The sequence below is a fragment of the Anolis sagrei genome, chromosome 12 (assembly GCF_037176765.1).
Source record: "Anolis sagrei isolate rAnoSag1 chromosome 12, rAnoSag1.mat, whole genome shotgun sequence".
Classification (NCBI taxonomy): Eukaryota; Metazoa; Chordata; class Lepidosauria; order Squamata; family Dactyloidae; genus Anolis; species Anolis sagrei.
Window position 1 is genome coordinate 6,789,887 of NC_090032.1, and position 26,498 is coordinate 6,816,384.

Consider the following 26,498-nt stretch of genomic DNA (forward strand, 5'->3'; position numbering starts at 1 on the left):
ATGGTCCTCTAGTTTGTGTTTAATGACAACGAGAAAGGGAGACACCTTCCAAAAAAGTTATAAGTTGCATCTACGCTGTCAAACTAATGCAGTTTGACACCACTTGAACTGTCACTGATCAAAACTATGGAATCATGGGAGTCGTAGCTTGATAAGTTCTTCAGCTGGTGCTTCACCAAACTACAGATCCCAGGATTACATAGCACTGAGCCGTGGCAATTGAAATGGTGGTCGAACCGTATTATTTCTACAGTGCAGATGCACAGTGCAGATGCAACCGTAGGAAAGTGCATGCATGGATGTGTGTCGGGTGCCAGCTGCTAAAATAAAATCCAAGCCGCCTCTGGGATGTGCCATTCCGCCCGGCCCGAAATACGACTTTCGGGATCCAAAATATACTACAGCCTATTTTTAAAAAAGCCCTCCCGCCCTGGGACCCTTTCCTTTTGGGGGACAGATCGGGTTGCAAACAGGGCTCAGCTGTTGGAGGAGCCTGGCAAACGGGCCCTGCTCTCTCTCTCTCTTTCTATCCTTTTCTTCTTTCCCTTCCTTCCTTCCCTCCTTCTTGGATCCAGAAGAGACATTGCAGTCGCTTGGGAAGTGGATACCAAAGCTGGCAGACACCCACCAAAGGAGACATCGAGTGCACATCAAAGAGGTAAACCTAGCCATCCATATATATGTGTGTGTGTGTTACATTGTTTTCAGGAAGTGAGTGAAGGTACTTGAAGTCCCATCAACCATGGTCTACCCTCCTCCAAACTGCAGCAGGATGTAGAGTGGGTCATGGGGGTTCTGTGTGCCAAGTTTGGTCTTTATCCGTCATTGGATGAGGGTGGCAGTGGTTTCAGTAAGTGAGTGAAGGTACTGCAAGTCCCATCATCCAAAATCCATCCTTCTTCAAACGGCAGCAGGATATAGAGTGGGTCATGGGGGCTCTGTGTGCCAAGTTTGGTCTTGATCAGTCATTGGTTTCAGTAAGTGAGTAAAGGTACTGCAAGTCCCATCATCCATGGTCAACCCTCCTCCAAAACTGCAGCAGGATGTAGAGTGGGTCATGGGGGTTCTGTGTGCTAAGTTTGGTCTTGATCAGTCATTGGTTTCAGTAAGTGACTAAAGGTACTGGAAGTCCCATTATCCATGGTCAACCCTCCTCCAAAACTGCAGCAGGATGTAGAATGGGTCATGGGGGCTCTGTGTGCCAAGTTTGGCCTTGATTGGTCATTAGATGAGGGTTGCAGCAATCTTGGGAAGGGAGTGGAGGTACTTGAAGTCCCATCATCCATGGTCTGTCCTCCAAACTGCACCAAGATGTAGAGTGGATCACTGGGGCTCTGTGTGCCAAGTTTGGTCTTGATTAGTCATTGGCGAGGGTCTCAGTGGTCTCAGAAAGTGAGTGAAGGTACTACAAGTCCCATAATTCATCTCCAATTTTTTTCCAAACGACACCAGGACGTAAAGCAGGTCATGAGAGGTCTATGTGCCAAGTTTGGTCTTGATCAGTCATTGGATGAGGTTTGCAGAGGTCTCAGAATGTGAGTGAAGGTACTGGAAGTCACATCATCCATGGTCAACCCTCCTCCAAAACTGCAGCAGCATGTAGAGTGAGGTTGAGGACCACTGCCCTATGATATCTCTTGCCCCATAGGATTAGGGCTGGCCAATCCTATCAAGAAGATAAAAGGTATGGGGAAAGGCGAGCCAGGCCAGTGTTGCCCAATGGGACTCGGCCATTGTCTTCTTGGCCTTGGAGCTCCGTTGAGTCACCCTCAAACCAGATTATCAATCTCTTCTCAAAAAGGAGAAGGTTTAGACCAGTCGTCATCCCAAAATGACAACGAGAGCGGTGGCTTTCTGACTCCAGTGCAAAGTTACTTTTGCTCCAGAGCCTCCCCCGGAGCTGAAGGCTGCCGGTTCGAATCCGCGAGACAGGTGAGCTCCCGTCCGTCAGCTTTAGCTTGCGGCGACATGAGAGAAGTCTCCCAGCAGGATGGTAACACATTTGGGCATCTCCTAGGCGCAACCGGTTAAACCCTTGTGCCAGCTGGGCTGCTGACATGAAGGTTGGGTTGCTGAGCTGAAGGTTGCTGGTTCGAATCAGCAATACAGGTGAGCTCCCGTCCGTCAGCTATAGCTTGCGGCGACATGAGAGAAGTCTCCCAGCAGGATGGTAACACATCTGGGCATCTCCTAGGCGCAACCGGTTAAACCCTTGTGCTAGCTGGGCTGCTGACATGAAGGTTGGGTTGCTGAGCTGAAGGCTGCCAGTTCGAATCCGCGAGACAGGTGAGCTCCCGTCCAACAGCTCTAGCTTGCGGCGACATGAGAGAAGTCTCCCAGCAGGATGGTAACACATCCGGGCATCTCCCGAAACGGGTTGCTGAGCTGAAGGTTGCCGGTTCGAATTCACGAGACAGGTGTGCTCCCGTCCGTCAGCTCTAGCTTGCGGCAACATGAGAGAAGTCTCCCAGCAGGATGGTAACACATCCGGGTATCTCCTGAAGGTTGGGTTGCTGAGCTGAAGGTTGCGGTTCGAATTCGCGAGATGGGGTGAGCTCCTGTCCGTCAGCTCCAGCTTGTGGCAACATGAGAGAAGTCTCCCCGCAGGATAACACATCCGGGCATCTCCTAGGTGTAAAGGATTAAACCCTTGTGTCGACTGGGCTGCTGACCTGAAGGTTGGTTTGCTGACCTGAAGGTTGCCGGTTAGAATCCGAGATATGGGTAAGCTCCCGTCTGTCATCTCTAGCTTGCAGCGACATGAGAGAAGTCTCCCAGCAGGATGGTAACATATCCGGGCATCTCATAGGCGCAATGGGTTAAACCCTTGTGCCGGTTGGACTGCTGACCTGGAGTTTGGGTTGCTGACCTAAAGGTTGCCGGTTCAAATCCGCAAGACACGGTGAGCTCCCATCCGTCAGCTCTAGCTTGCAGGTACACAAGAGAAGCCTCCCAGCAGAATGGGAATCTCCTGGGCAATGTCTCTGTAGACGGCCAGTTCTCTCACACCAGAAGCGACTTGCAGCATGCTGCTTGAACGACAAGTTGGGAGCAATGGTGGCTAGTGACCGTAGTCTGTTAGGAAGCAACTATCTGAATCTACAGGAGGCCTCCTCAAAATAGTACCATTCCGGAGCTTGCGCTGGAAAGCTGCGCACTCGTTTTCAAAGCCAAAGCAAAAAATTAAATAAAGCATGACCGGAGTCATGGTGCAAATGTTGCTGAGTTTGCTGGGCATGCAATCAAGCTTATAATAAATAGAAATAGTAATAATAATAGTTTCTGGGATATAATAATATTTCGCCTGTTTCCTCATAACACATTTTTCACATCTTCTCTTCCAGAGTGAAAACCAAAAGGAAAGGAGAGGGGAAATGGGAGTGAGTGACATTTAGAAACTCTGAATGGATTGGAATGGGGAAAGCCACATGTTCTTCGAGGTCATGCCGCTCCATGAACGCTGGAATCATCATTAAGACGCTCTTCCTTCTTTTGTTCTGTAGACATGGTAAGGCTGCGCGAGCTGGTTTTTTTTCTTTATCTTGTTCTAGAGAGGTGGTACAGCTGCTCAGGATTTTGTTCCTTCTTTATCTTGCTCTATAGAAGATGATAAAGCTGCATAATATTTGTTCCTTTTTTATTTTGCTCTATATACATTCTAAAGCTGCGCAAGATTAGGTTCCTCCTTTATCTTGCTCTATAGAAGATGGTAAGGCTGCACAGGGATGGTTTCTTCTTTATTTTGCACTAAAGAAGATGGTAAAGCTGTGCAAGATTTGCTTCCTTCTTTACCTTTCTCTATACAAGATGGTAAAGCTGCGCAGGATTTGCTTCCTTCTTTATCTTTCTCTATATAAGATGGTAAAGCTGCGCAAGATTTGGTTCCATCTTTTTCTTTCTCTGTATAAGATGGTAAAGCTGTGCAGGATTTGCTTCCTTCTTTATCTTTCTATATATAAGATGGTAAAGCTGCACAGGATTTGGTTCCTTTATCTTTCCCTATAGAAGATGGTAAAGCTGCGCAGAATTCAGTTCCTTCTTTATCTTGCACTATATAAGATGATAAAGCTGCACAGGATTTGCTTCCTTCTTTATCTTGCACTATAGAAGATGGTAAAGCTGCCCAGGATTTGCTTTCTTCTTTATCTTGTTCTACAGAAGTTGGTAAGGCTGCATAGGGATGGCTTCTTCTTTATTTTGCACTAAAGAAGATGGTAAAGCTGTGCAAGATTTGCTTCCTTCTTTATCTTTCTCTATATAAGATGGTAAAGCTGCGCAGGATTTTGTTCCTTTATCATTCTCTATATAAGATGGTAAAGCTGCGCAGGATTTGGTTCCTTCTTTATCTTGCACTATAGAAGATGGTAAAGCTGTGCAGGATTCTGTTCCTTCTTTATCTTTCTCTATAGAAGATGGTAAAGCTGCGTAGGACTTGCTTCCTTATCTTGCAATATAGAAGATAGTAAAGCCACGTAGGATTTGGTTCCTTCTTTATCTTTCTCAATAGACAATAGTAAAGCTGTGCAGGATTTCATTCCTTTATTTTGTGCTATAGAAGATGGTAAGGTTGCACAGGGTTGGTTTCTTCTTTATCTTGCTCTATAGACATGTTAAAGCTACACTGGATTTAGTTTCTTTTTTATCCTGCTCTACAGAAGGTGCATAAGATTTGGTTCCTTCTTTCTTTTGTTCTGTAGAAGATGGTAAAGCTGCGCAGTGTTGGTTCCTTCTTTATCTTCCTCTGTAGACATGTGAAAGCTGCGCAGGAGTTGGTTCCTTCTTTCTCTTGCCCTATAGAAGATAGTAAAGCTGTGTAGGGTTAGTTTCTTCTCTGTCATGCTCTATAGAAGATGGTAAAGCTGCGTACGTTTTGGTTCCATCTTTCTCTTGCTCTATAGAAGATGGTAAAGCTGTGTAGGGTTGGTTCCTTCCTTATCTTGTTCTATAGAAGATGGTAAGGCTACACAGGACTTTGGTCCTTCTTTTTCTTGCATTATAGAAGATGGTAAAGCCACGTAGGATTTGGTTCCTTCTTTCTCTTGTTCTATAGAAGATAGTAAAGCTTTGCAGGGTTGGTTCTTTCTTTATCTTGTTCTATAGAAGATGGTAAAACTGCGCAGGAATTGGTTCCTTCTTTCTCTTGTCCTATAGAAGCTAGTAAAGCTGCATGGGGTTGGTTTCTTCTTTGTCTTGTTCTATAGAAGATAGTAAAGCTGCGCAGGGTTGGTTCTTTCTTTATCTTGTTCTGTAGAAGATAGTAAAGCTGCGTAGGGTTGGTTCTTTCTTTATCTTATTCTATAGAAGATGTTAAGGCTGTACAAGGTTGATTTCTTCTTTATCTTGCTCTATATACATGGTATGAGTGTGCATGATTGGGTTCCTCATTCTGTTCTATAGAAATGGTAAAGCTCTGCAGGTTGGTTTATTTTTGTTTCTTGTTGTTGTTCTTGTTCCTTCTTCTTCTCTTCTATAGACATAGTTGTTTCTCTCTTTATCTTGCTCTATAGGAAGAGTAATGTTATGCAGGGTTAGTTTCTTCTTTTCCTTGTTCTGCCAACATGGTAAGGCTGCCCAGAATTGCATTGGCTTTTTTTGCTGCCACATCACACCATTGGCCCATGTGTATCCAGTGTTCTATTAGGACTTGTGTGAAATAATAGTTTCACAAGCTCAAATGAGTCACGGGTTTCTTTCTGTATCTCTCCCAGTTTATTCCCGCTGCAAGATTTTGCGTTGCAACTCCGAGTACGTGGCCTCCACCCTCAACCTGCGTGGCCCCAACAAGAGCATTGCTTACTGCAACGCCCTGCGCTCTTACGCCCGCTGCACCCGCCGGACGGCCCACGCCTGCCGCGGAGACCTGGCCTACCATTCCGCCGTCCACGGCATCGAGGACCTCATGACCCAGAACCGGTGCTCCAAGGAAGGGCCCACCTCCCCAACCCGGCCCCAGACCCCGACCCCCAACCACCAGGGCACGGCTTCCCTGGACCTCTGCGACTACGAGAAGAGCTTTGCCCAAAAGCATGGCCACCTCCCCAACTACCAGCACTGTGCCATGTTTGGGGACCCCCATGTTCGGACATTCGGGGATGAGTTCCACACCTGCCGAATAGAGGGCTCATGGCCGCTTCTGGACAACAATTACTTGTTTGCTCAAGCCACCAGTTACCCGGTAGCAAAAGGATCCAATGCCACTGCTACCGGCAAGGTAAATATGAAATTCAGTGTCCACCATGGGGCTGATGGGTTTTGGAGTCCTTGTTTGGGCTTGGCCTCATGTAAGCTGCCCTGAGTCCCCGTTGGGGAGATGGTGGAGGAGTATAAATAAAGCGGAACAATGGCTTCAAACTACAAGGAGATTCCATCTGAACATGAGGAAGAACTTCCTGACTGTGAGAGCCGTTCAGCAGTGGAACTCTCTGCCCCGGAGTGTGGTGGAGGCTCCTTCTTTGGAAGCTTTTAAACAGAGGCTGGATGGCCATCTGTCAGGGGTGATTTGAATGCAATATACCTGCTTCTTGGCAGGGGGTTGGACTGGATGGCCCATGAGGTCTCTTCCAACTCTTTGATTTTATGGTTCTATGATTATTATTATTATTATTATTATTATTATTATTATTATTAAATTATTATTATTATCCTCCAACATTCCCCTAATGAAAAATGGGACACATATGAGGCCTGAGTAGGGTCAAGATGAGATAAACTATTCATGCAGGAGGCCTCAAGCTAGGAGAGGCTGCAGTTGTTTGCTTTTGCCTAAGCCAGTTGGGAAGAGCAAGATTGAAGTGTCAAGATTGCTTCCTCCCTGCTGAGTTAATTGAGTGCAAACGCCTTTTGATTTTTGCACTCAGTTTGCAGCAACAGAAGCAATAGGAGGTTGCTCCTATTATTACCATTATTACACTGTTCTACAAATTTTCAGTTTTTCTCAGTTACGGAAGTGAAATGTGCCGTTTCTTAATAAATTTAACATGCTGAATTCAAATATAATAATTAAATGTGTTAATTGGCTCTGGTTTTTATGCAACAGCTATTTCAATTTTCTCCACAATAGGTAATTCGTTAATATTATGATAATGCGCCTAACCTTACTGCATGTATATAAACCGTGAATATTTACTAAATTTTAGTTAAATTATATTGCCAATAGTTTATACATGAGAAATATTTACTTAATTAGTCTATGTTTGTGCAGCAAGAAACTATATTAGTAGACCTAATGCAGTTGAAAAGTCTGAAAGTTTAAATGTCGCTTTAATCGTGACTTTAGTTTTTATCCTGTTTGCTTCTCTTGACTTTTCTTTTGTATTCAAGGAAAGGATTGTCTCTTACAATGCTCCAGCAGTAGTCTGACAGCATTGACGGAGTCCATTGGCCTTGATATCTTTTTTCCATAGTGCTTTATTTACACACGTGCGAGGAGGCATCACTACAGTCAAAAGAACAATGTCAAACGATGTTTAACAATACTGTCTCAGTCTTCAACTGATAGACCCTCACCGTTCAAAAGTCTGGCCTTATATAGGGCTTTCTGGCTTTTGCACACAACACTAATACTGCGTCATCAAACTTTTTAGAGTATTCTAGAATCTTCCATAGTGTAAGTCGCAAAATGCATTTTTTCAACCATACGTGATCACATGATTGCTTATATCATAAAAACTAGAGCCAATATACATTTAAAATATCATTTTCGTTTTCAGCACCCCAAAATCATAAAAGAACAACTATTTTCAGGCCCGCAACTTTTTCGCCGTTGAACAGTGTTATTAGAAAGGCTGGGTGGCTATCTGTTGGAGATGCTTTGAATTGTGCTTTTCCTGCATGGCAGAAGGGGGTTGGACTAGATGGCCAAGAGATCCCCAAGAGATGGCCACCCAGCCTTTTATTACTAAAAGTCGCCTCAGGGCTGAGAGCGGCGGTTAATAAATGCAGCAAATAAATAAATAAATAAATAAATACTACTACTACTACTACTACTACTAATAATAATAATAATGGGTTGTTGTAGGTTTCTTTGGGCTATATGGCCATGTTCTAGAGCACCTGAGGAACCAACCTGGACACAGCATATTATTTGAGAACACAGAAATGCTGGACCACACCAACAACCACCATGTCAGACTACACAGAGAAGCCATTGAAATCCACAAGATGCATGTGGACAATTTCAACAGAAAGGAGGAAACCATGAAAGTGAACAAAATCTGGCTACCAAGCTATCTAAAATTACAACAGCAAAACAACAGAGAGGAAACAATCAGAGACAGCTAATCACCTCTCAACAGGCACTAACAAGCCACACCAAAAAAACTGCCATGCCATTAAATGCTAATCAAGGTGGTCAGTTGAAACATTCACACCTAGCTCCAGCAGACAAGAGTTCTTTGTCCCTCCCTGGTCATTCTACAGATATATAAACCCAATTGTCCTAGTTCCAACAGACCTCACTACCTCTGAGGATGCTTGCCATAGATGCAGGCGAAACGTCAGGAGAGAATGCCTCTAGAACAGTGGTTCTCAACCTGGGGTCCCCAGATGTTTTTGGCCTTCAACTCCCAGAAACCCTAACAGCTGGTAAACTGGCTGGGATTTCTGGGAGTTGTAGGCCAAAAACATCTGGGGACCCCAGGTTGAGAACCACTGCTCTAGAACATGGCCATATAGCCCGAAAAAACCTAAACAACCCAGTGATTCCGGCCATGAAAGCCTTTGACAATATAATAATAATAATAATAATAATAATAATAATAATAATAGACACTTGGGGAAGTGTCCGACGAGTACTGAATACAAAAGCCAACATAGTGATCTTGTTTGCTGTGTACTAATCTTGTTGTGTATCAAATTTGTTTGAAGGAGGGGCTTCCTGAGTTTAAAAACTGACTCCTTTGTTTGAAGGAGGGGCTTCCTGAGTTTAAAAACTGACTCCTTTGTTTGAAGGAGGGGCTTCCTGTGTTTAAAAACTGACTCCTTTGTTTGAGAGGAGGGGCTTCCTGAGTTTAAAAACTGACTCCTTTGTTTGAGAGGAGGGGCTTCCTGTGTTTAAAAACTGACTCCTTTGTTTGAGAGGAGGGGCTTCCTGTGTTTAAAAACTGACTCCTTTGTTTGAAGGAGGGGCTTCCTGTGTTTAAAAACTGACTCCTTTGTTTGAGAGGAGGGGCTTCCTGAGTTTAAAAACTGACTCCTTTGTTTGAGAGGAGGGGCTTCCTGTGTTTAAAAACTGACTCCTTTGTTTGAGAGGAGGGGCTTCCTGTGTTTAAAAACTGACTCCTTTGTTTGAGAGGAGGGGCTTCCTGTGTTTAAAAACTGACTCCTTTGTTTGAGAGGAGGGGCTTCCTGTGTTTAAAAACTGACTCCTTTGTTTGAAGGAGGGGCTTCCTGTGTTTAAAAACTGACTCCTTTGTTTGAAGGAGGGGCTTCCTGAGTTTAAAAACTGACTCCTTTGTTTGAAGGAGGGGCTTCCTGTGTTTAAAAACTGACTCCTTTGTTTGAAGGAGGGGCTTCCTGAGTTTAAAAACTGACTCCTTTGTTTGAGAGGAGGGGCTTCCTGTGTTTAAAAACTGACTCCTTTGTTTGAAGGAGGGGCTTCCTGAGTTTAAAAACTGACTCCTTTGTTTGAGAGGAGGGGCTTCCTGTGTTTAAAAACTGACTCCTTTGTTTGAGAGGAGGGGCTTCCTGTGTTTAAAAACTGACTCCTTTGTTTGAAGGAGGGGCTTCCTGAGTTTAAAAACTGACTCCTTTGTTTGAAGGAGGGGCTTCCTGTGTTTAAAAACTGACTCCTTTGTTTGAGAGGAGGGGCTTCCTGTGTTTAAAAACTGACTCCTTTGTTTGAAGGAGGGGCTTCCTGAGTTTAAAAACTGACTCCTTTGTTTGAAGGAGGGGCTTCCTGTGTTTAAAAACTGACTCCTTTGTTTGAGAGGAGGGGCTTCCTGTGTTTAAAAACTGACTCCTTTGTTTGAGAGGAGGGGCTTCCTGTGTTTAAAAACTGACTCCTTTGTTTGAAGGAGGGGCTTCCTGAGTTTAAAAACTGACTCCTTTGTTTGAAGGAGGGGCTTCCTGTGTTTAAAAACTGACTCCTTTGTTTGAGAGGAGGGGCTTCCTGTGTTTAAAAACTGACTCCTTTGTTTGAAGGAGGGGCTTCCTGAGTTTAAAAACTGACTCCTTTGTTTGAAGGAGGGGCTTCCTGTGTTTAAAAACTGACTCCTTTGTTTGAGAGGAGGGGCTTCCTGTGTTTAAAAACTGACTCCTTTGTTTGAAGGAGGGGCTTCCTGAGTTTAAAAACTGACTCCTTTGTTTGAGAGGAGGGGCTTCCTGTGTTTAAAAACTGACTCCTTTGTTTGAGAGGAGGGGCTTCCTGAGTTTAAAAACTGACTCCTTTGTTTGAGAGGAGGGGCTTCCTGTGTTTAAAAACTGACTCCTTTGTTTGAGAGGAGGGGCTTCCTGTGTTTAAAAACTGACTCCTTTGTTTGAGAGGAGGGGCTTCCTGTGTTTAAAAACTGACTCCTTTGTTTGAGAGGAGGGGCTTCCTGTGTTTAAAAACTGACTCCTTTGTTTGAGAGGAGGGGCTTCCTGTGTTTAAAAACTGACTCCTTTGTTTGAGAGGAGGGGCTTCCTGTGTTTAAAAACTGACTCCTTTGTTTGAAGGAGGGGCTTCCTGAGTTTAAAAACTGACTCCTTTGTTTGAAGGAGGGGCTTCCTGTGTTTAAAAACTGACTCCTTTGTTTGAGAGGAGGGGCTTCCTGTGTTTAAAAACTGACTCCTTTGTTTGAAGGAGGGGCTTCCTGAGTTTAAAAACTGACTCCTTTGTTTGAAGGAGGGGCTTCCTGTGTTTAAAAACTGACTCCTTTGTTTGAGAGGAGGGGCTTCCTGTGTTTAAAAACTGACTCCTTTGTTTGAGAGGAGGGGCTTCCTGTGTTTAAAAACTGACTCCTTTGTTTGAGAGGAGGGGCTTCCTGTGTTTAAAAACTGACTCCTTTGTTTGAGAGGAGGGGCTTCCTGTGTTTAAAAACTGACTCCTTTGTTTGAGAGGAGGGGCTTCCTGTGTTTAAAAACTGACTCCTTTGTTTGAAGGAGGGGCTTCCTGAGTTTAAAAACTGACTCCTTTGTTTGAAGGAGGGGCTTCCTGTGTTTAAAAACTGACTCCTTTGTTTGAGAGGAGGGGCTTCCTGTGTTTAAAAACTGACTCCTTTGTTTGAAGGAGGGGCTTCCTGAGTTTAAAAACTGACTCCTTTGTTTGAGAGGAGGGGCTTCCTGAGTTTAAAAACTGACTCCTTTGTTTGAGAGGAGGGGCTTCCTGAGTTTAAAAACTGACTCCTTTGTTTGAAGGAGGGGCTTCCTGTGTTTAAAAACTGACTCCTTTGTTTGAGAGGAGGGGCTTCCTGTGTTTAAAAACTGACTCCTTTGTTTGAGAGGAGGGGCTTCCTGTGTTTAAAAACTGACTCCTTTGTTTGAGAGGAGGGGCTTCCTGTGTTTAAAAACTGACTCCTTTGTTTGAAGGAGGGGCTTCCTGAGTTTAAAAACTGACTCCTTTGTTTGAAGGAGGGGCTTCCTGTGTTTAAAAACTGACTCCTTTGTTTGAGAGGAGGGGCTTCCTGTGTTTAAAAACTGACTCCTTTGTTTGAAGGAGGGGCTTCCTGAGTTTAAAAACTGACTCCTTTGTTTGAAGGAGGGGCTTCCTGAGTTTAAAAACTGACTCCTTTGTTTGAGAGGAGGGGCTTCCTGAGTTTAAAAACTGACTCCTTTGTTTGAAGGAGGGGCTTCCTGTGTTTAAAAACTGACTCCTTTGTTTGAGAGGAGGGGCTTCCTGTGTTTAAAAACTGACTCCTTTGTTTGAAGGAGGGGCTTCCTGAGTTTAAAAACTGACTCCTTTGTTTGAAGGAGGGGCTTCCTGAGTTTAAAAACTAACTCCTTTGTTTGAAGGAGGGGCTTCCTGTGTTTAAAAACTGACTCCTTTGTTTGAGAGGAGGGGCTTCCTGTGTTTAAAAACTGACTCCTTTGTTTGAAGGAGGGGCTTCCTGTGTTTAAAAACTGACTCCTTTGTTTGAAGGAGGGGCTTCCTGAGTTTAAAAACTGACTCCTTTGTTTGAAGGAGGGGCTTCCTGTGTTTAAAAACTGACTCCTTTGTTTGAGAGGAGGGGCTTCCTGTGTTTAAAAACTGACTCCTTTGTTTGAGAGGAGGGGCTTCCTGTGTTTAAAAACTGACTCCTTTGTTTGAAGGAGGGGCTTCCTGAGTTTAAAAACTGACTCCTTTGTTTGAGAGGAGGGGCTTCCTGAGTTTAAAAACTGACTCCTTTGTTTGAAGGAGGGGCTTCCTGTGTTTAAAAACTGACTCCTTTGTTTGAAGGAGGGGCTTCCTGTGTTTAAAAACTGACTCCTTTGTTTGAGAGGAGGGGCTTCCTGTGTTTAAAAACTGACTCCTTTGTTTGAAGGAGGGGCTTCCTGAGTTTAAAAACTGACTCCTTTGTTTGAGAGGAGGGGCTTCCTGAGTTTAAAAACTGACTCCTTTGTTTGAAGGAGGGGCTTCCTGTGTTTAAAAACTGACTCCTTTGTTTGAGAGGAGGGGCTTCCTGTGTTTAAAAACTGACTCCTTTGTTTGAAGGAGGGGCTTCCTGAGTTTAAAAACTGACTCCTTTGTTTGAAGGAGGGGCTTCCTGAGTTTAAAAACTGACTCCTTTGTTTGAAGGAGGGGCTTCCTGAGTTTAAAAACTGACTCCTTTGTTTGAGAGGAGGGGCTTCCTGAGTTTAAAAACTGACTCCTTTGTTTGAAGGAGGGGCTTCCTGTGTTTAAAAACTGACTCCTTTGTTTGAGAGGAGGGGCTTCCTGAGTTTAAAAACTGACTCCTTTGTTTGAAGGAGGGGCTTCCTGTGTTTAAAAACTGACTCCTTTGTTTGAAGGAGGGGCTTCCTGTGTTTAAAAACTGACTCCTTTGTTTGAGAGGAGGGGCTTCCTGTGTTTAAAAACTGACTCCTTTGTTTGAAGGAGGGGCTTCCTGAGTTTAAAAACTGACTCCTTTGTTTGAGAGGAGGGGCTTCCTGAGTTTAAAAACTGACTCCTTTGTTTGAAGGAGGGGCTTCCTGTGTTTAAAAACTGACTCCTTTGTTTGAGAGGAGGGGCTTCCTGAGTTTAAAAACTGACTCCTTTGTTTGAAGGAGGGGCTTCCTGAGTTTAAAAACTGACTCCTTTGTTTGAAGGAGGGGCTTCCTGAGTTTAAAAACTGACTCCTTTGTTTGAGAGGAGGGGCTTCCTGAGTTTAAAAACTGACTCCTTTGTTTGAAGGAGGGGCTTCCTGTGTTTAAAAACTGACTCCTTTGTTTGAAGGAGGGGCTTCCTGTGTTTAAAAACTGACTCCTTTGTTTGAGAGGAGGGGCTTCCTGTGTTTAAAAACTGACTCCTTTGTTTGAAGGAGGGGCTTCCTGTGTTTAAAAACTGACTCCTTTGTTTGAGAGGAGGGGCTTCCTGTGTTTAAAAACTGACTCCTTTGTTTGAGAGGAGGGGCTTCCTGTGTTTAAAAACTGACTCCTTTGTTTGAAGGAGGGGCTTCCTGAGTTTAAAAACTGACTCCTTTGTTTGAAGGAGGGGCTTCCTGTGTTTAAAAACTGACTCCTTTGTTTGAAGGAGGGGCTTCCTGTGTTTAAAAACTGACTCCTTTGTTTGAGAGGAGGGGCTTCCTGTGTTTAAAAACTGACTCCTTTGTTTGAAGGAGGGGCTTCCTGTGTTTAAAAACTGACTCCTTTGTTTGAAGGAGGGGCTTCCTGAGTTTAAAAACTGACTCCTTTGTTTGAGAGGAGGGGCTTCCTGAGTTTAAAAACTGACTCCTTTGTTTGAAGGAGGGGCTTCCTGTGTTTAAAAACTGACTCCTTTGTTTGAGAGGAGGGGCTTCCTGAGTTTAAAAACTGACTCCTTTGTTTGAAGGAGGGGCTTCCTGAGTTTAAAAACTGACTCCTTTGTTTGAGAGGAGGGGCTTCCTGAGTTTAAAAACTGACTCCTTTGTTTGAAGGAGGGGCTTCCTGTGTTTAAAAACTGACTCCTTTGTTTGAAGGAGGGGCTTCCTGTGTTTAAAAACTGACTCCTTTGTTTGAGAGGAGGGGCTTCCTGTGTTTAAAAACTGACTCCTTTGTTTGAAGGAGGGGCTTCCTGTGTTTAAAAACTGACTCCTTTGTTTGAGAGGAGGGGCTTCCTGTGTTTAAAAACTGACTCCTTTGTTTGAAGGAGGGGCTTCCTGAGTTTAAAAACTGACTCCTTTGTTTGAGAGGAGGGGCTTCCTGAGTTTAAAAACTGACTCCTTTGTTTGAAGGAGGGGCTTCCTGTGTTTAAAAACTGACTCCTTTGTTTGAGAGGAGGGGCTTCCTGAGTTTAAAAACTGACTCCTTTGTTTGAAGGAGGGGCTTCCTGAGTTTAAAAACTGACTCCTTTGTTTGAGAGGAGGGGCTTCCTGAGTTTAAAAACTGACTCCTTTGTTTGAAGGAGGGGCTTCCTGTGTTTAAAAACTGACTCCTTTGTTTGAAGGAGGGGCTTCCTGTGTTTAAAAACTGACTCCTTTGTTTGAGAGGAGGGGCTTCCTGTGTTTAAAAACTGACTCCTTTGTTTGAAGGAGGGGCTTCCTGAGTTTAAAAACTGACTCCTTTGTTTGAGAGGAGGGGCTTCCTGAGTTTAAAAACTGACTCCTTTGTTTGAAGGAGGGGCTTCCTGTGTTTAAAAACTGACTCCTTTGTTTGAGAGGAGGGGCTTCCTGTGTTTAAAAACTGACTCCTTTGTTTGAGAGGAGGGGCTTCCTGTGTTTAAAAACTGACTCCTTTGTTTGAAGGAGGGGCTTCCTGTGTTTAAAAACTGACTCCTTTGTTTGAGAGGAGGGGCTTCCTGTGTTTAAAAACTGACTCCTTTGTTTGAAGGAGGGGCTTCCTGTGTTTAAAAACTGACTCCTTTGTTTGAGAGGAGGGGCTTCCTGTGTTTAAAAACTGACTCCTTTGTTTGAAGGAGGGGCTTCCTGAGTTTAAAAACTGACTCCTTTGTTTGAAGGAGGGGCTTCCTGTGTTTAAAAACTGACTCCTTTGTTTGAGAGGAGGGGCTTCCTGTGTTTAAAAACTGACTCCTTTGTTTGAGAGGAGGGGCTTCCTGAGTTTAAAAACTGACTCCTTTGTTTGAAGGAGGGGCTTCCTGTGTTTAAAAACTGACTCCTTTGTTTGAGAGGAGGGGCTTCCTGTGTTTAAAAACTGACTCCTTTGTTTGAAGGAGGGGCTTCCTGAGTTTAAAAACTGACTCCTTTGTTTGAAGGAGGGGCTTCCTGTGTTTAAAAACTGACTCCTTTGTTTGAAGGAGGGGCTTCCTGAGTTTAAAAACTGACTCCTTTGTTTGAGAGGAGGGGCTTCCTGTGTTTAAAAACTGACTCCTTTGTTTGAGAGGAGGGGCTTCCTGTGTTTAAAAACTGACTCCTTTGTTTGAAGGAGGGGCTTCCTGTGTTTAAAAACTGACTCCTTTGTTTGAGAGGAGGGGCTTCCTGTGTTTAAAAACTGACTCCTTTGTTTGAAGGAGGGGCTTCCTGTGTTTAAAAACTGACTCCTTTGTTTGAGAGGAGGGGCTTCCTGTGTTTAAAAACTGACTCCTTTGTTTGAAAGAGGGGCTTCCTGTGTTTAAAAACTGACTCCTTTGTTTGAGAGGAGGGGCTTCCTGTGTTTAAAAACTGACTCCTTTGTTTGAAGGAGGGGCTTCCTGAGTTTAAAAACTGACTCCTTTGTTTGAAGGAGGGGCTTCCTGTGTTTAAAAACTGACTCCTTTGTTTGAAGGAGGGGCTTCCTGAGTTTAAAAACTGACTCCTTTGTTTGAGAGGAGGGGCTTCCTGTGTTTAAAAACTGACTCCTTTGTTTGAAGGAGGGGCTTCCTGAGTTTAAAAACTGACTCCTTTGTTTGAGAGGAGGGGCTTCCTGTGTTTAAAAACTGACTCCTTTGTTTGAAGGAGGGGCTTCCTGAGTTTAAAAACTGACTCCTTTGTTTGAGAGGAGGGGCTTCCTGTGTTTAAAAACTGACTCCTTTGTTTGAAGGAGGGGCTTCCTGAGTTTAAAAACTGACTCCTTTGTTTGAGAGGAGGGGCTTCCTGTGTTTAAAAACTGACTCCTTTGCTTGAAGGAGGGGCTTCCTGTGTTTAAAAACTGACTCCTTTGTTTGAAGGAGGGGCTTCCTGAGTTTAAAAACTGACTCCTTTGTTTGAAGGAGGGGCTTCCTGAGTTTAAAAACTGACTCCTTTGTTTGAAGGAGGGGCTTCCTGAGTTTAAAAACTGACTCCTTTGTTTGAAGGAGGGGCTTCCTGAGTTTAAAAACTGACTCCTTTGTTTGAAGGAGGGGCTTCCTGTGTTTAAAAACTGACTCCTTTGTTTGAAGGAGGGGCTTCCTGAGTTTAAAAACTGACTCCTTTGTTTGAGAGGAGGGGCTTCCTGTGTTTAAAAACTGACTCCTTTGTTTGAAGGAGGGGCTTCCTGAGTTTAAAAACTGACTCCTTTGTTTGAGAGGAGGGGCTTCCTGTGTTTAAAAACTGACTCCTTTGTTTGAAGGAGGGGCTTCCTGAGTTTAAAAACTGACTCCTTTGTTTGAGAGGAGGGGCTTCCTGTGTTTAAAAACTGACTCCTTTGTTTGAAGGAGGGGCTTCCTGAGTTTAAAAACTGACTCCTTTGTTTGAGAGGAGGGGCTTCCTGTGTTTAAAAACTGACTCCTTTGTTTGAAGGAGGGGCTTCCTGTGTTTAAAAACTGACTCCTTTGTTTGAGAGGAGGGGCTTCCTGTGTTTAAAAACTGACTCCTTTGTTTGAAGGAGGGGCTTCCTGAGTTTAAAAACTGACTCCTTTGTTTGAGAGGAGGGGCTTCCTGTGTTTAAAAACTGACTCCTTTGTTTGAAGGAGGGGCTTCCTGTGTTTAAAAACTGACTCCTTTGTTTGAAGGAGGGGCTTCCTGTGTTTAAAAACTGACTCCTTTGTTTGAAGGAGGGGCTTCCTGTGTTTAAAAACTGACTCCTTTGTTTGAAGGAGGGGCTTCCTGTGTTTAAAAACTGACTCCTTTGTTTGAAGGAGGGGCTTCCTGAGTTTAAAAACTGACTCCTTTGTTTGAAGGAGGGGCTTCCTGAGTTTAAAAACTGACTCCTTTGTTTGAAGGAGGGGCTTCCTGAGTTTAAAAACTGACTCCTTTGTTTGAAGGAGGGGCTTCCTGTGTTTAAAAACTGACTCCTTTGTTTGAAGGAGGGGCTTCCTGAGTTTAAAAACTGACTCCTTTGTTTGAAGGAGGGGCTTCCTGAGTTTAAAAACTGACTCCTTTGTTTGAAGGAGGGGCTTCCTGTGTTTAAAAACTGACTCCTTTGTTTGAAGGAGGGGCTTCCTGAGTTTAAAAACTGACTCCTTTGTTTGAAGGAGGGGCTTCCTGAGTTTAAAAACTGACTCCTTTGTTTGAAGGAGGGGCTTCCTGTGTTTAAAAACTGACTCCTTTGTTTGAAGGAGGGGCTTCCTGAGTTTAAAAACTGACTCCTTTGTTTGAAGGAGGGGCTTCCTGTGTTTAAAAACTGACTCCTTTGTTTGAAGGAGGGGCTTCCTGAGTTTAAAAACTGACTCCTTTGTTTGAAGGAGGGGCTTCCTGAGTTTAAAAACTGACTCCTTTGTTTGAAGGAGGGGCTTCCTGTGTTTAAAAACTGACTCCTTTGTTTGAAGGAGGGGCTTCCTGAGTTTAAAAACTGACTCCTTTGTTTGAAGGAGGGGCTTCCTGAGTTTAAAAACTGACTCCTTTGTTTGAAGGAGGGGCTTCCTGAGTTTAAAAACTGACTCCTTTGTTTGAAGGAGGGGCTTCCTGTGTTTAAAAACTGACTCCTTTGTTTGAAGGAGGGGCTTCCTGAGTTTAAAAACTGACTCCTTTGTTTGAGAGGAGGGGCTTCCTGTGTTTAAAAACTGACTCCTTTGTTTGAAGGAGGGGCTTCCTGAGTTTAAAAACTGACTCCTTTGTTTGAGAGGAGGGGCTTCCTGTGTTTAAAAACTGACTCCTTTGTTTGAAGGAGGGGCTTCCTGTGTTTAAAAACTGACTCCTTTGTTTGAAGGAGGGGCTTCCTGTGTTTAAAAACTGACTCCTTTGTTTGAGAGGAGGGGCTTCCTGTGTTTAAAAACTGACTCCTTTGTTTGAAGGAGGGGCTTCCTGTGTTTAAAAACTGACTCCTTTGTTTGAAGGAGGGGCTTCCTGAGTTTAAAAATTGACTGCTTTGTTTGAGAGGCGGGGCTTCCTGGTTATCCTATATAAACCAGTGTCGTACACTCAGTAACCTATACTTTCACCCCTGCATACAGACAACAACATCAAACACACACCAAGAGGGGGTCATTAGCAACCTCTAGATGGAACAAACACGAAAACTTCCCGTCTCATGCACGAGCTGTGGCATGTTCAGCTTTTTCACACTACAATTACTCAATTACATCTGCCCCAAGTGTAAACAAATCACTCGCATGGAACACAGGATCCGACAACTCGAGGACCGTATTAACACCCTTAAGGACATTCAGGAACTTGAGCTGTTCTTAGACACCACACACCACACTGTCCTAGACACGCAGCCCATATCACACCAACATTACGGGGAGGCTCAACAGAACAGCACCTCAGTTGTGGACAACCCTCAGGCTTGGAGAAATGTCACCCTTAGAAGGACACATAGGACCCGGAAGCCTCCTCAGAATACTTCCGCTCAGCTGCAGTTACACAACAGATTCCAAATTCTCACACAACTATCACCTGACCAAGAAACACAACATATTGGGGAAGACCAGAATGGCTTAGATACTGATCAGTGGCTCATCCTTGATCAGTGTGCAGGGGATAGCCCTGACTGGGACAACACTTCACAACATTCACACTTGAGCAATCGTGCAGGTGTACCATCCCCAACCGTAGACCAGGTGCAACAGGAACACATACAGGAGAACCATAGGCTCTTGGACGAATCTCAATGGATTGTCCTTGACGAATGCACCGGGGATGTCGAGGAGGAGGACAACACTTTTCACCTACACAATTCACACCAACAGGATCACTTTTCTGGAGACCTACACACTACAATGCACAAAAGGGGCCCTGTCATTCCCAAAAGTAAACAGGTCTTGGTAGTAGGCGACTCCCTCCTTAGAGGAACGGAAGCTGTCATTTCCAGACCAGATGGGATGGCTCGAGAAATATGCTGCCTACCGGGGGCAAAAATACACCATATCACTCAGAGGCTCACCAGGCTCCTCAAGCCCTATCACCGTCCTCCCCTCATGTTGATTCATGTAGGAACCAATGATACTGCAAGGCATACGTTTCAAAAGATCACAAATGATTTTCGAGCTCTAGGAGCAAAGCTAAAAGAATGTAATGTACAGGTGGTCTTTTCATCCCTCCTCCCTGTTGTAAGACACGCACCCACAAGAGCCAGAAAAATAGTACAGGTCAATGACTGGCTTAGAAAATGGTGTCAGGAGGAACGCTTTGGCTTCCTCGACCATGGCCTGCTTTTCCAGGAGGATGGCCTACTGGCAAGGGATGGGGTGCATCTCACACAAGTAGGAAAACACCTTTTTGCTCACAGACTCGCAAACCTCATTAGACGCACTTTAAACTAGGTCCACCGGGGGAGGGGGACAACAGCCTTGCGAACACTACTTTACCCACAATATCTGGGAATCGCCAGAAGGCTAAACGGAGGGCTGCACAAACACAACAAGGACCAAGTACCCAAAGCACAATAATCCCAATTAAACAGCTCAGGGGAAGATCTCAGGGGCTCACATGTCTTTACACTAATGCACAGAGCATGGGAAATAAACAAGACGAACTCCAACTTTTAGCACAACACCACAAATATGATATCATAGGGATCACTGAAACCTGGTGGGATGACTCCTATCGCTGGAATGTAGATATCGAGGGGTATAACCTCTTTCACAGAAACCGAACAAAGGGGAGAGGAGGCGGAGTAGCCTTATATGTCAAAAACTCTTATGCTACAGAAGAGATTCAAGACAGCAATCTGGGAAACCAGCTTGAAATCATCTGGATAAGAATCAAGGGAACTGGGACTCAAAAAGATGTCGTTGTAGGCGTCTACTACAGACCCCCAAGCCAGGAGGAAGAACTTGATGAAGTCTTCTGCCAACAGTTGACCAAACAGGCACAGAGAAGAGATGTAGTAGTCATGGGCGATTTCAACTATCCCGATATTTGCTGGAAAACAAACTCGGCCAAGAGTACAAGGTCCAACAACTTCCTCGCTTGCCTTGCAGACAATTTCATGGTCCAGAAGGTAGAAGAAGCAACAAGGGGATTGACTACTCTTGATCTCATCTTAACAAATGCGGAGGACCTGATCGATGCGGTCGAAGTGGTAGGATCCTTAGGGGCAAGTGACCATGTGCTCCTGCAATTTGAGGTACAAAGGAAGGCCGAAACTAAGACAAGTCAAACCCGCATTTTGGACTTTAGGAGAGCTGATTTCCAAAAAATGAAGGAAACGCTGAGCAGCATTCCGTGGACACAGATACTAAAAGACAAGGGAGTTACGGATGGATGGGAATTTCTCAAGAGTGAAATACTCAAGGCGCAATTGCAAACTGTGCCAACAAAGAGAAAAAATAGGACAAGTGCAAAGAAGCCAGAATGGATGTCCAAAGAACTTCTAACTGTGCTAAGACACAAAAGAGACATGCACAAGAAGTGGAAAAAGGGAGAAATCACCAAAGAAGAATTCAAACAAATAGCCAACACCTGTAGGGAAAAGGTCCGCAAGGCTAAAGCAAAAAACGAGCTCAGACTTGCCAGGGACATTAAAAACAATAAAAAGGGCTTCTATTCTTATGTCAGTAGAAAAAGGAAAAACAAGGAGGCGATAGGACCTCTTCGAGGAGAAGATGGGGCAATGCTGACAGGGGATAGGGAAAAGGCAGAACTACTTAATGCCTTCTTTGCCTCGGTCTTCTCACAAAAAGAGAGTCTTCAACCTCAGCAAGATGGAGTGGATGAGGGTTTGGAGGACATCCAACCCCAAATTGGGAAAGAAGTCGTTCAGGAATACCTGGCCGCTCTTAATGAGTTCAAGTCCCCAGGGCCAGATCAACTACACCCCAGAGTATTGAAGGAACTAGCGGAAGTCATTTCGGAACCATTGGCAACCATCTTTGAGAGTTCTTGGAGAACGGGAGAAGTTCCAGCAGATTGGAGGAGGGCCAATGTGGTCCCAATCTTCAAGAAGGGAAAAAAGGATGACCCAAACAACTACCGTCCGGTCAGCCTCACGTCGATACCGGGCAAGATTCTGGAAAAGATTGTTAAGGAAGTGGTCTGCAAACACTTAGAAACAAATGCAGTCATCGCTAATAGTCAACATGGATTTATCAAAAACAAGTCATGTCAGACTAATCTGATCTCTTTCTTCGATAGAGCTACAAGCTGGGTAGATGCAGGGAATGCCGTGGATGTAGCGTACCTGGATTTCAGTAAGGCCTTCGACAAGGTCCCCCATGACCTTCTGGCAAGGAAACTAGTCCAATGTGGGCTAGGCAACACTACGGTGAGGTGGATCTGGAATTGGTTAAGTGGACGAACACAGAGAGTGCTCACTAATGCTTCCTCTTCATCTTGGAAAGAAGTGACAAGTGGAGTGCCGCAGGGTTCCGTCCTGGGCCCGGTCCTGTTCAACATCTTTATTAATGACTTAGATGAAGGGCTAGAAGGCATGATCATCAAGTTTGCAGACGACACCAAAGTGGGAGGGATAGCCAACAGTCCAGAGGACAGGAGCAGAATTCAAAACGATCTTGACAGATTAGAGAGATGGGCCAAAACTAACAAAATGAAGTTCAACAGTGACAAATGCAAGATACTCCACTTTGGCAGAAAAAACGAAATGCAAAGATACAGAATGGGGGACGCCTGGCTCGAGAGCAGTACGTGTGAAAAAGATCTTGGAGTCCTCGTGGACAACAAGTTAAACATGAGCCAACAATGTGACGTGGCGGCAAAAAAAGCCAATGGGATTTTGGCCTGCATCAAGAGGAGCATAGTGTCTAGATCTAAGGAAGTAATGCTACCCCTCTATTCTGCTTTGGTTAGACCACACCTGGAATATTGTGTCCAATTCTGGGCGCCACAATTCAAGAGAGATATTGACAAGCTGGAATGTGTCCAGAGGAGGGCGACTAAAATGATCAAGGGTCTGGAGAACAAGCCCTATGAGGAGCGGCTTAGGGAACTGGGCATGTTTAGCCTGAAGAAGAGAAGGCTGAGAGGAGATATGATAGCCATGTATAAATATGTGAGAGGAAGCCACAGGGAGGAGGGAGCAAGCTTGTTTTCTGCTTCCTTGGAGACTAGGACGCGGAACAATGGCTTCAAACTACAAGAGAGGAGATTCCATCTGAACATGAGGAAGAACTTCCTGACTGTGAGAGCCGTTCAGCAGTGGAACTCTCTGCCCCGGAGTGTGGTGGAGGCTCCTTCTTTGGAAGCTTTTAAACAGAGGCTGGATGGCCATCTGTCAGGGGTGATTTGAATGCAATATTCCTGCTTCTTGGCAGGGGGTTGGACTGGATGGCCCATGAGGTCTCTTCCAACTCTTTGATTCTATGATTCTATGATTCTATGAAATAATAATAATAATAATCCCTCAGTTCTTGTGGGGTTTTTTGGGCTATATGGCCATGTTCTAGAGGCATTTCTCCTGACGTTTCACCTGCATCTATGGCAAGCATCCTCAGAGGTGAGGTCTGCTGGAGGTGAGGTCACCTCTGAGGATGCTTGCCATAGATGCAGGCGAAACGTCAGGAGAAATGCCTCTAGAACATGGCCATATAGCCCGAAAAAACCCACAAGAACTGAGTGATTCCGGCCATGAAAGCCTTCGACAATAATAATAATAATAATAATAATAATAATAATAATAGCAGAAATGCAAGGGGCCATTGCAGAGCTTTGCGGAGCCTCAAGGTCTCCCAGGAGGACACTTTGAGAACTGCTGATCTGAACAATTTAGAAACATCTTGGCTTTTCTAGCTGTTGCATGACACCCTTGGTTCATGTTCTGCTTGTGCTCTTCTAAGATGCCTAGATCCCTTTCACATGGATGGTTTTCTCCTTTCTTTCTCTGCAGCTGACCATCATATTCAAGAACATGAAGGAGTGCATCGATCAGAAGGTCTACAAAGCAGAGGTGGACAATCTTCCGGCGGCTTTCGAGGACGGTTCGGTCAACGGCGGGGAGAGACCTAGTGGGACCAGCTTGAGCATCCGCGAACGCATCCCCGGGCGCCACGTGGAGATCCGTGCGGCCTACATCGGCACCACCATCGCTGTGCGCCAGGCGGGGAGGCAGCTCTCTTTCTCCATCCGAGCGGCCGAGGAGGTGGCCCGGTCCTTCACAGAAGAGCAGGACCTCCAGTTGTGTGTCGGGGGCTGCCCCCTTAGCCAGCGCATCTCCCGGAACGAGTGCTGTTGCGATGGTCAGGCCGCCATCCCTGCCGAGAAGGCCCACCAGCTGTGCAAGGAGAAGTTGCCGGTGGAGGACCTCTACTTCCAGTCATGCGTCTTCGACGTCGTCACTTCGGGAGATGCCAACTTCACCCTGGCGGCACACGGCGCATTGGAGGATGCCAAAGTCTTCCACCCGGATGCCAGGAAGCTCCACCTTTTCCAAAACGACTCAGCTGGCCATCCCATGGGCCCATCTTTCTCGGTCCTCATTGCATTGGTGATTTTGCTTTCTCAATGAATTGGGGATTCGTTGCACCAAAAAGCCACATCGATGTGGAGAGAGCACAACCTCTTGGAAGAAGAGGTTAGCCATGAGCAGGAGAGTTTTAAGCATGGACTGAGATACCAAAAGTGAACTTTATTCGAGTGAGGACCTTCTGGTAGAATTGCAACTGGTTTGGGACCTTCTCGGATCATCTGGAGATGTTGAAAAAGGCAGACAAATTCTATTTTTCTCACCATCAGGGTCTTTCTAAACTCATTTTGGATGGAAAAAGTACTCCGCAGCCATCCAAGGAAACTGACTTCCAAAGGACTGCATACTGTTGTTAATCTATTGTGAAAATCCAAGGCTTCTTGGAAGGTGCCCCATCCTTCGTTGCAATTGTCTGATGGTCCCTTTGTAATTGCCCAACTAGCCTTTTCCAACCCAAATAGAAACACATCAAACTGCAGAATGATATATGGCATTGTGAGGAATGTCCAAGGGAATGGGGAACAGTTTTCCAACCTTTTCCCCTTCTTTCCAGGACAGTGTTTCTCAATCTAGGGGTCGGACTCCTGGAGGGGTCTCCACAGACCATCAGAAAACACAGTATTTTCTGTTGGTCATGGGGGTTCTGTGTGCCAAGTTTGGGTCAATTCCACCATTGGTGAAGTTCTGAATGCTCTTTGATTGTGGGTAAACTATAAGTCCCAGAAACTACAACTCGCAAATGTCAAGGTCTATTTTCCCCAAACTCCACCAGTATTCACATTTGGGCATATTGAGTTTTCATGCCAAGTTCATCATTGTTTGAGTCCACAGTGCTTTCTGGGTGTAGGTGAACTACAACTCCCAAACTCAAGATCAATGCCTACCAAACCCTTCCAGTGTTTTCTGTTGGTTATGGGAGTTCTGTGTGCCAAGATTGGTTCAATTCCATCATTGGTGGAATTCAGAATGCTCTCTGATTGTAGGTGAACTATAAATCCCAGCAACGACAACTCCCAAATGTCAAGGTCTATTTTCCCCAAACTCCACCAGTGTTCACATTTGGGCATATGGAGAATCCGTGCCAAGTTTGGTCCAGAACCAGCATTGTTTGAGTCCACAGTGTTCTCTGGGTGTAGGTGAACTACAACTCCCAAACTCAAAGCCAATGCCTACCAAACCCTTCCAGTGTTTCTGTTGGTCATGGGAGTTCTGTGTGCCAAGTTTGGTTCAGTTCCATCGTTAGTGGAATTCAGAATGCTCTCTGATTGTAGGTGAACTATAAATCCCAGCTACGACAACTCCCAAATGTCAAGGTCTGTTTTCCCCAAACTCCACCAGTGTTCCCATTTGGGCATATTGAGTATTTGTGCCAAGTTTGGTCCAGATCCATCATTGTTTGAGTCTCTGGATGTAGGTGAGCTACAACTCTAAAACTCAAGGTCAATGCCCACCAAACCCTTCCAGTGTTTTCTGTTCGTTATAGGAGTTCTGTGTGCCAAGATTGGTTCAATTCCATCATTGGTGGAATTCAGAATACTCTCTGATTGTAGGTGAATTATACATCCCAGCAACTACAACTTCCAAATGACAAAATCAATCTTCCCCCAACCCCACCAGTATTCAAATTTGGGCCTTTCAGGTATTTGTGCCCAATTTGGTCCAGTGAATGAAAATACATCCTGAAGATCAGATATTTACATGACGATTCATAACAGGAGCAAAATTATAGTTATGGAGTAGCAACGAAAATCATGTTATGGTTGGGGGTCACCACAATATGAGGAACTGTATTAAGGGGTTGCGGCATTAGGAAGGTTGAGAAACACTGCTCTAAAGGATGCCAACATTGGGCAATTTACGAAAGGCTGAAAGGCCTTGGAATTGCCAGTCTGGAAGTCATTGGAAGAATTCCCCACGTCCACATCAAGGACTGGGAAAAGTATTCAAGAATGTATATGACAAAAGAGAAAAAATTAATATATTAAAGCTGAAGAGTTTTAAGATCGGAAAGAGGTGTCATGTCATTTCTTAGCTACTGAGTATTTTTGATCCAAAATAGAAAACAGGTTGAAAGTCAGAACAATAATAAGAGAAAATTGCAAAAATATGAGGGTGATTTATCCTTCCACAATCTCACGCATCCACGACGGAGAATCATAGAATCTTAGAGTTGGAAGAGACCTCATGGGCCATCCAGTCCAACCCCATTCTGCCAAGAAGCAGGAATATTGCATTCAAATCACCCCTGACAGAGGGCCATCCAGCCTCTGTTTAAAAGCTTCCAAAGAAGGAGCCTCCACCACACTCCGAGGCAGAGAGTTCCACTGCTGAACGGCTCTCACAGTCAGGAAGTTCTTCCTCATGTTCAGATGGAATCTCCTCTCTTGTAGTTTGAAGCCATTGCTCCACATCCTAGTCTCCAGGGAAGCAGAAAACAAGCTTGCTCCCTCCTCCCTGTGGCTTCCTCTCACATATTTATACATGGCTATCATGTCTCCTCTCAGCTTTCTCATCTTCAGGCTAAACATGCCCAGCTCTTTCAGCCGCTCCTCATAGGGCTTGTTCTCCAGACCCTTGATCATTTGAGTCACCCTCCTCTGGACACATTCCAGCTTGTCAACTCTCACGTATTTAGACATGGCTATCATGTCTCCTCTCAGCTTTCTCTTCTTCAGGCTAAACATGCCCAGCTCTTTAAGCCGCTCCTCATAGGGCTTGTTCTCCAGACCCTTGATCATTTGAGTCGTCCTCCTCTGGACACATTCCAGCTTGTCAAC

The 26,498-nt window shown here is 44.8% G+C and overlaps 1 protein-coding gene across 1 annotated transcript; it reads left to right on the top strand.

Moving 5' to 3' along the window:
* Nucleotides 1–483: 483 nt before the first annotated feature.
* On the top strand, nucleotides 484–25,731 carry LOC132764465 (hemojuvelin-like). The gene is made up of 4 exons (XM_060758495.2): nucleotides 484–658; nucleotides 3,345–3,508; nucleotides 5,709–6,211; nucleotides 23,146–25,731. Exons 2-4 carry the CDS (start codon nucleotides 3,415–3,417, stop codon nucleotides 23,761–23,763), a joined length of 1,215 nt encoding a protein of 404 aa, XP_060614478.2. The 5' UTR covers nucleotides 484–658; nucleotides 3,345–3,414; the 3' UTR covers nucleotides 23,764–25,731.
* Nucleotides 25,732–26,498: the final 767 nt, after the last annotated feature.

Coding starts and splice junctions, on each gene's coding strand:
- LOC132764465 (XM_060758495.2), top strand. CDS start 3,415: ATGGGGAAAGCCACATGTTCTTCGAGGTCATGCCGCTCCATGAACGCT. Junction 3,509..5,708: donor TCTTTTGTTCTGTAGACATG/GTAAGGCTGCGC, acceptor TATCTCTCCCAG/TTTATTCCCGCTGCAAGATT. Junction 6,212..23,145: donor ATGCCACTGCTACCGGCAAG/GTAAATATGAAA, acceptor CTTTCTCTGCAG/CTGACCATCATATTCAAGAA.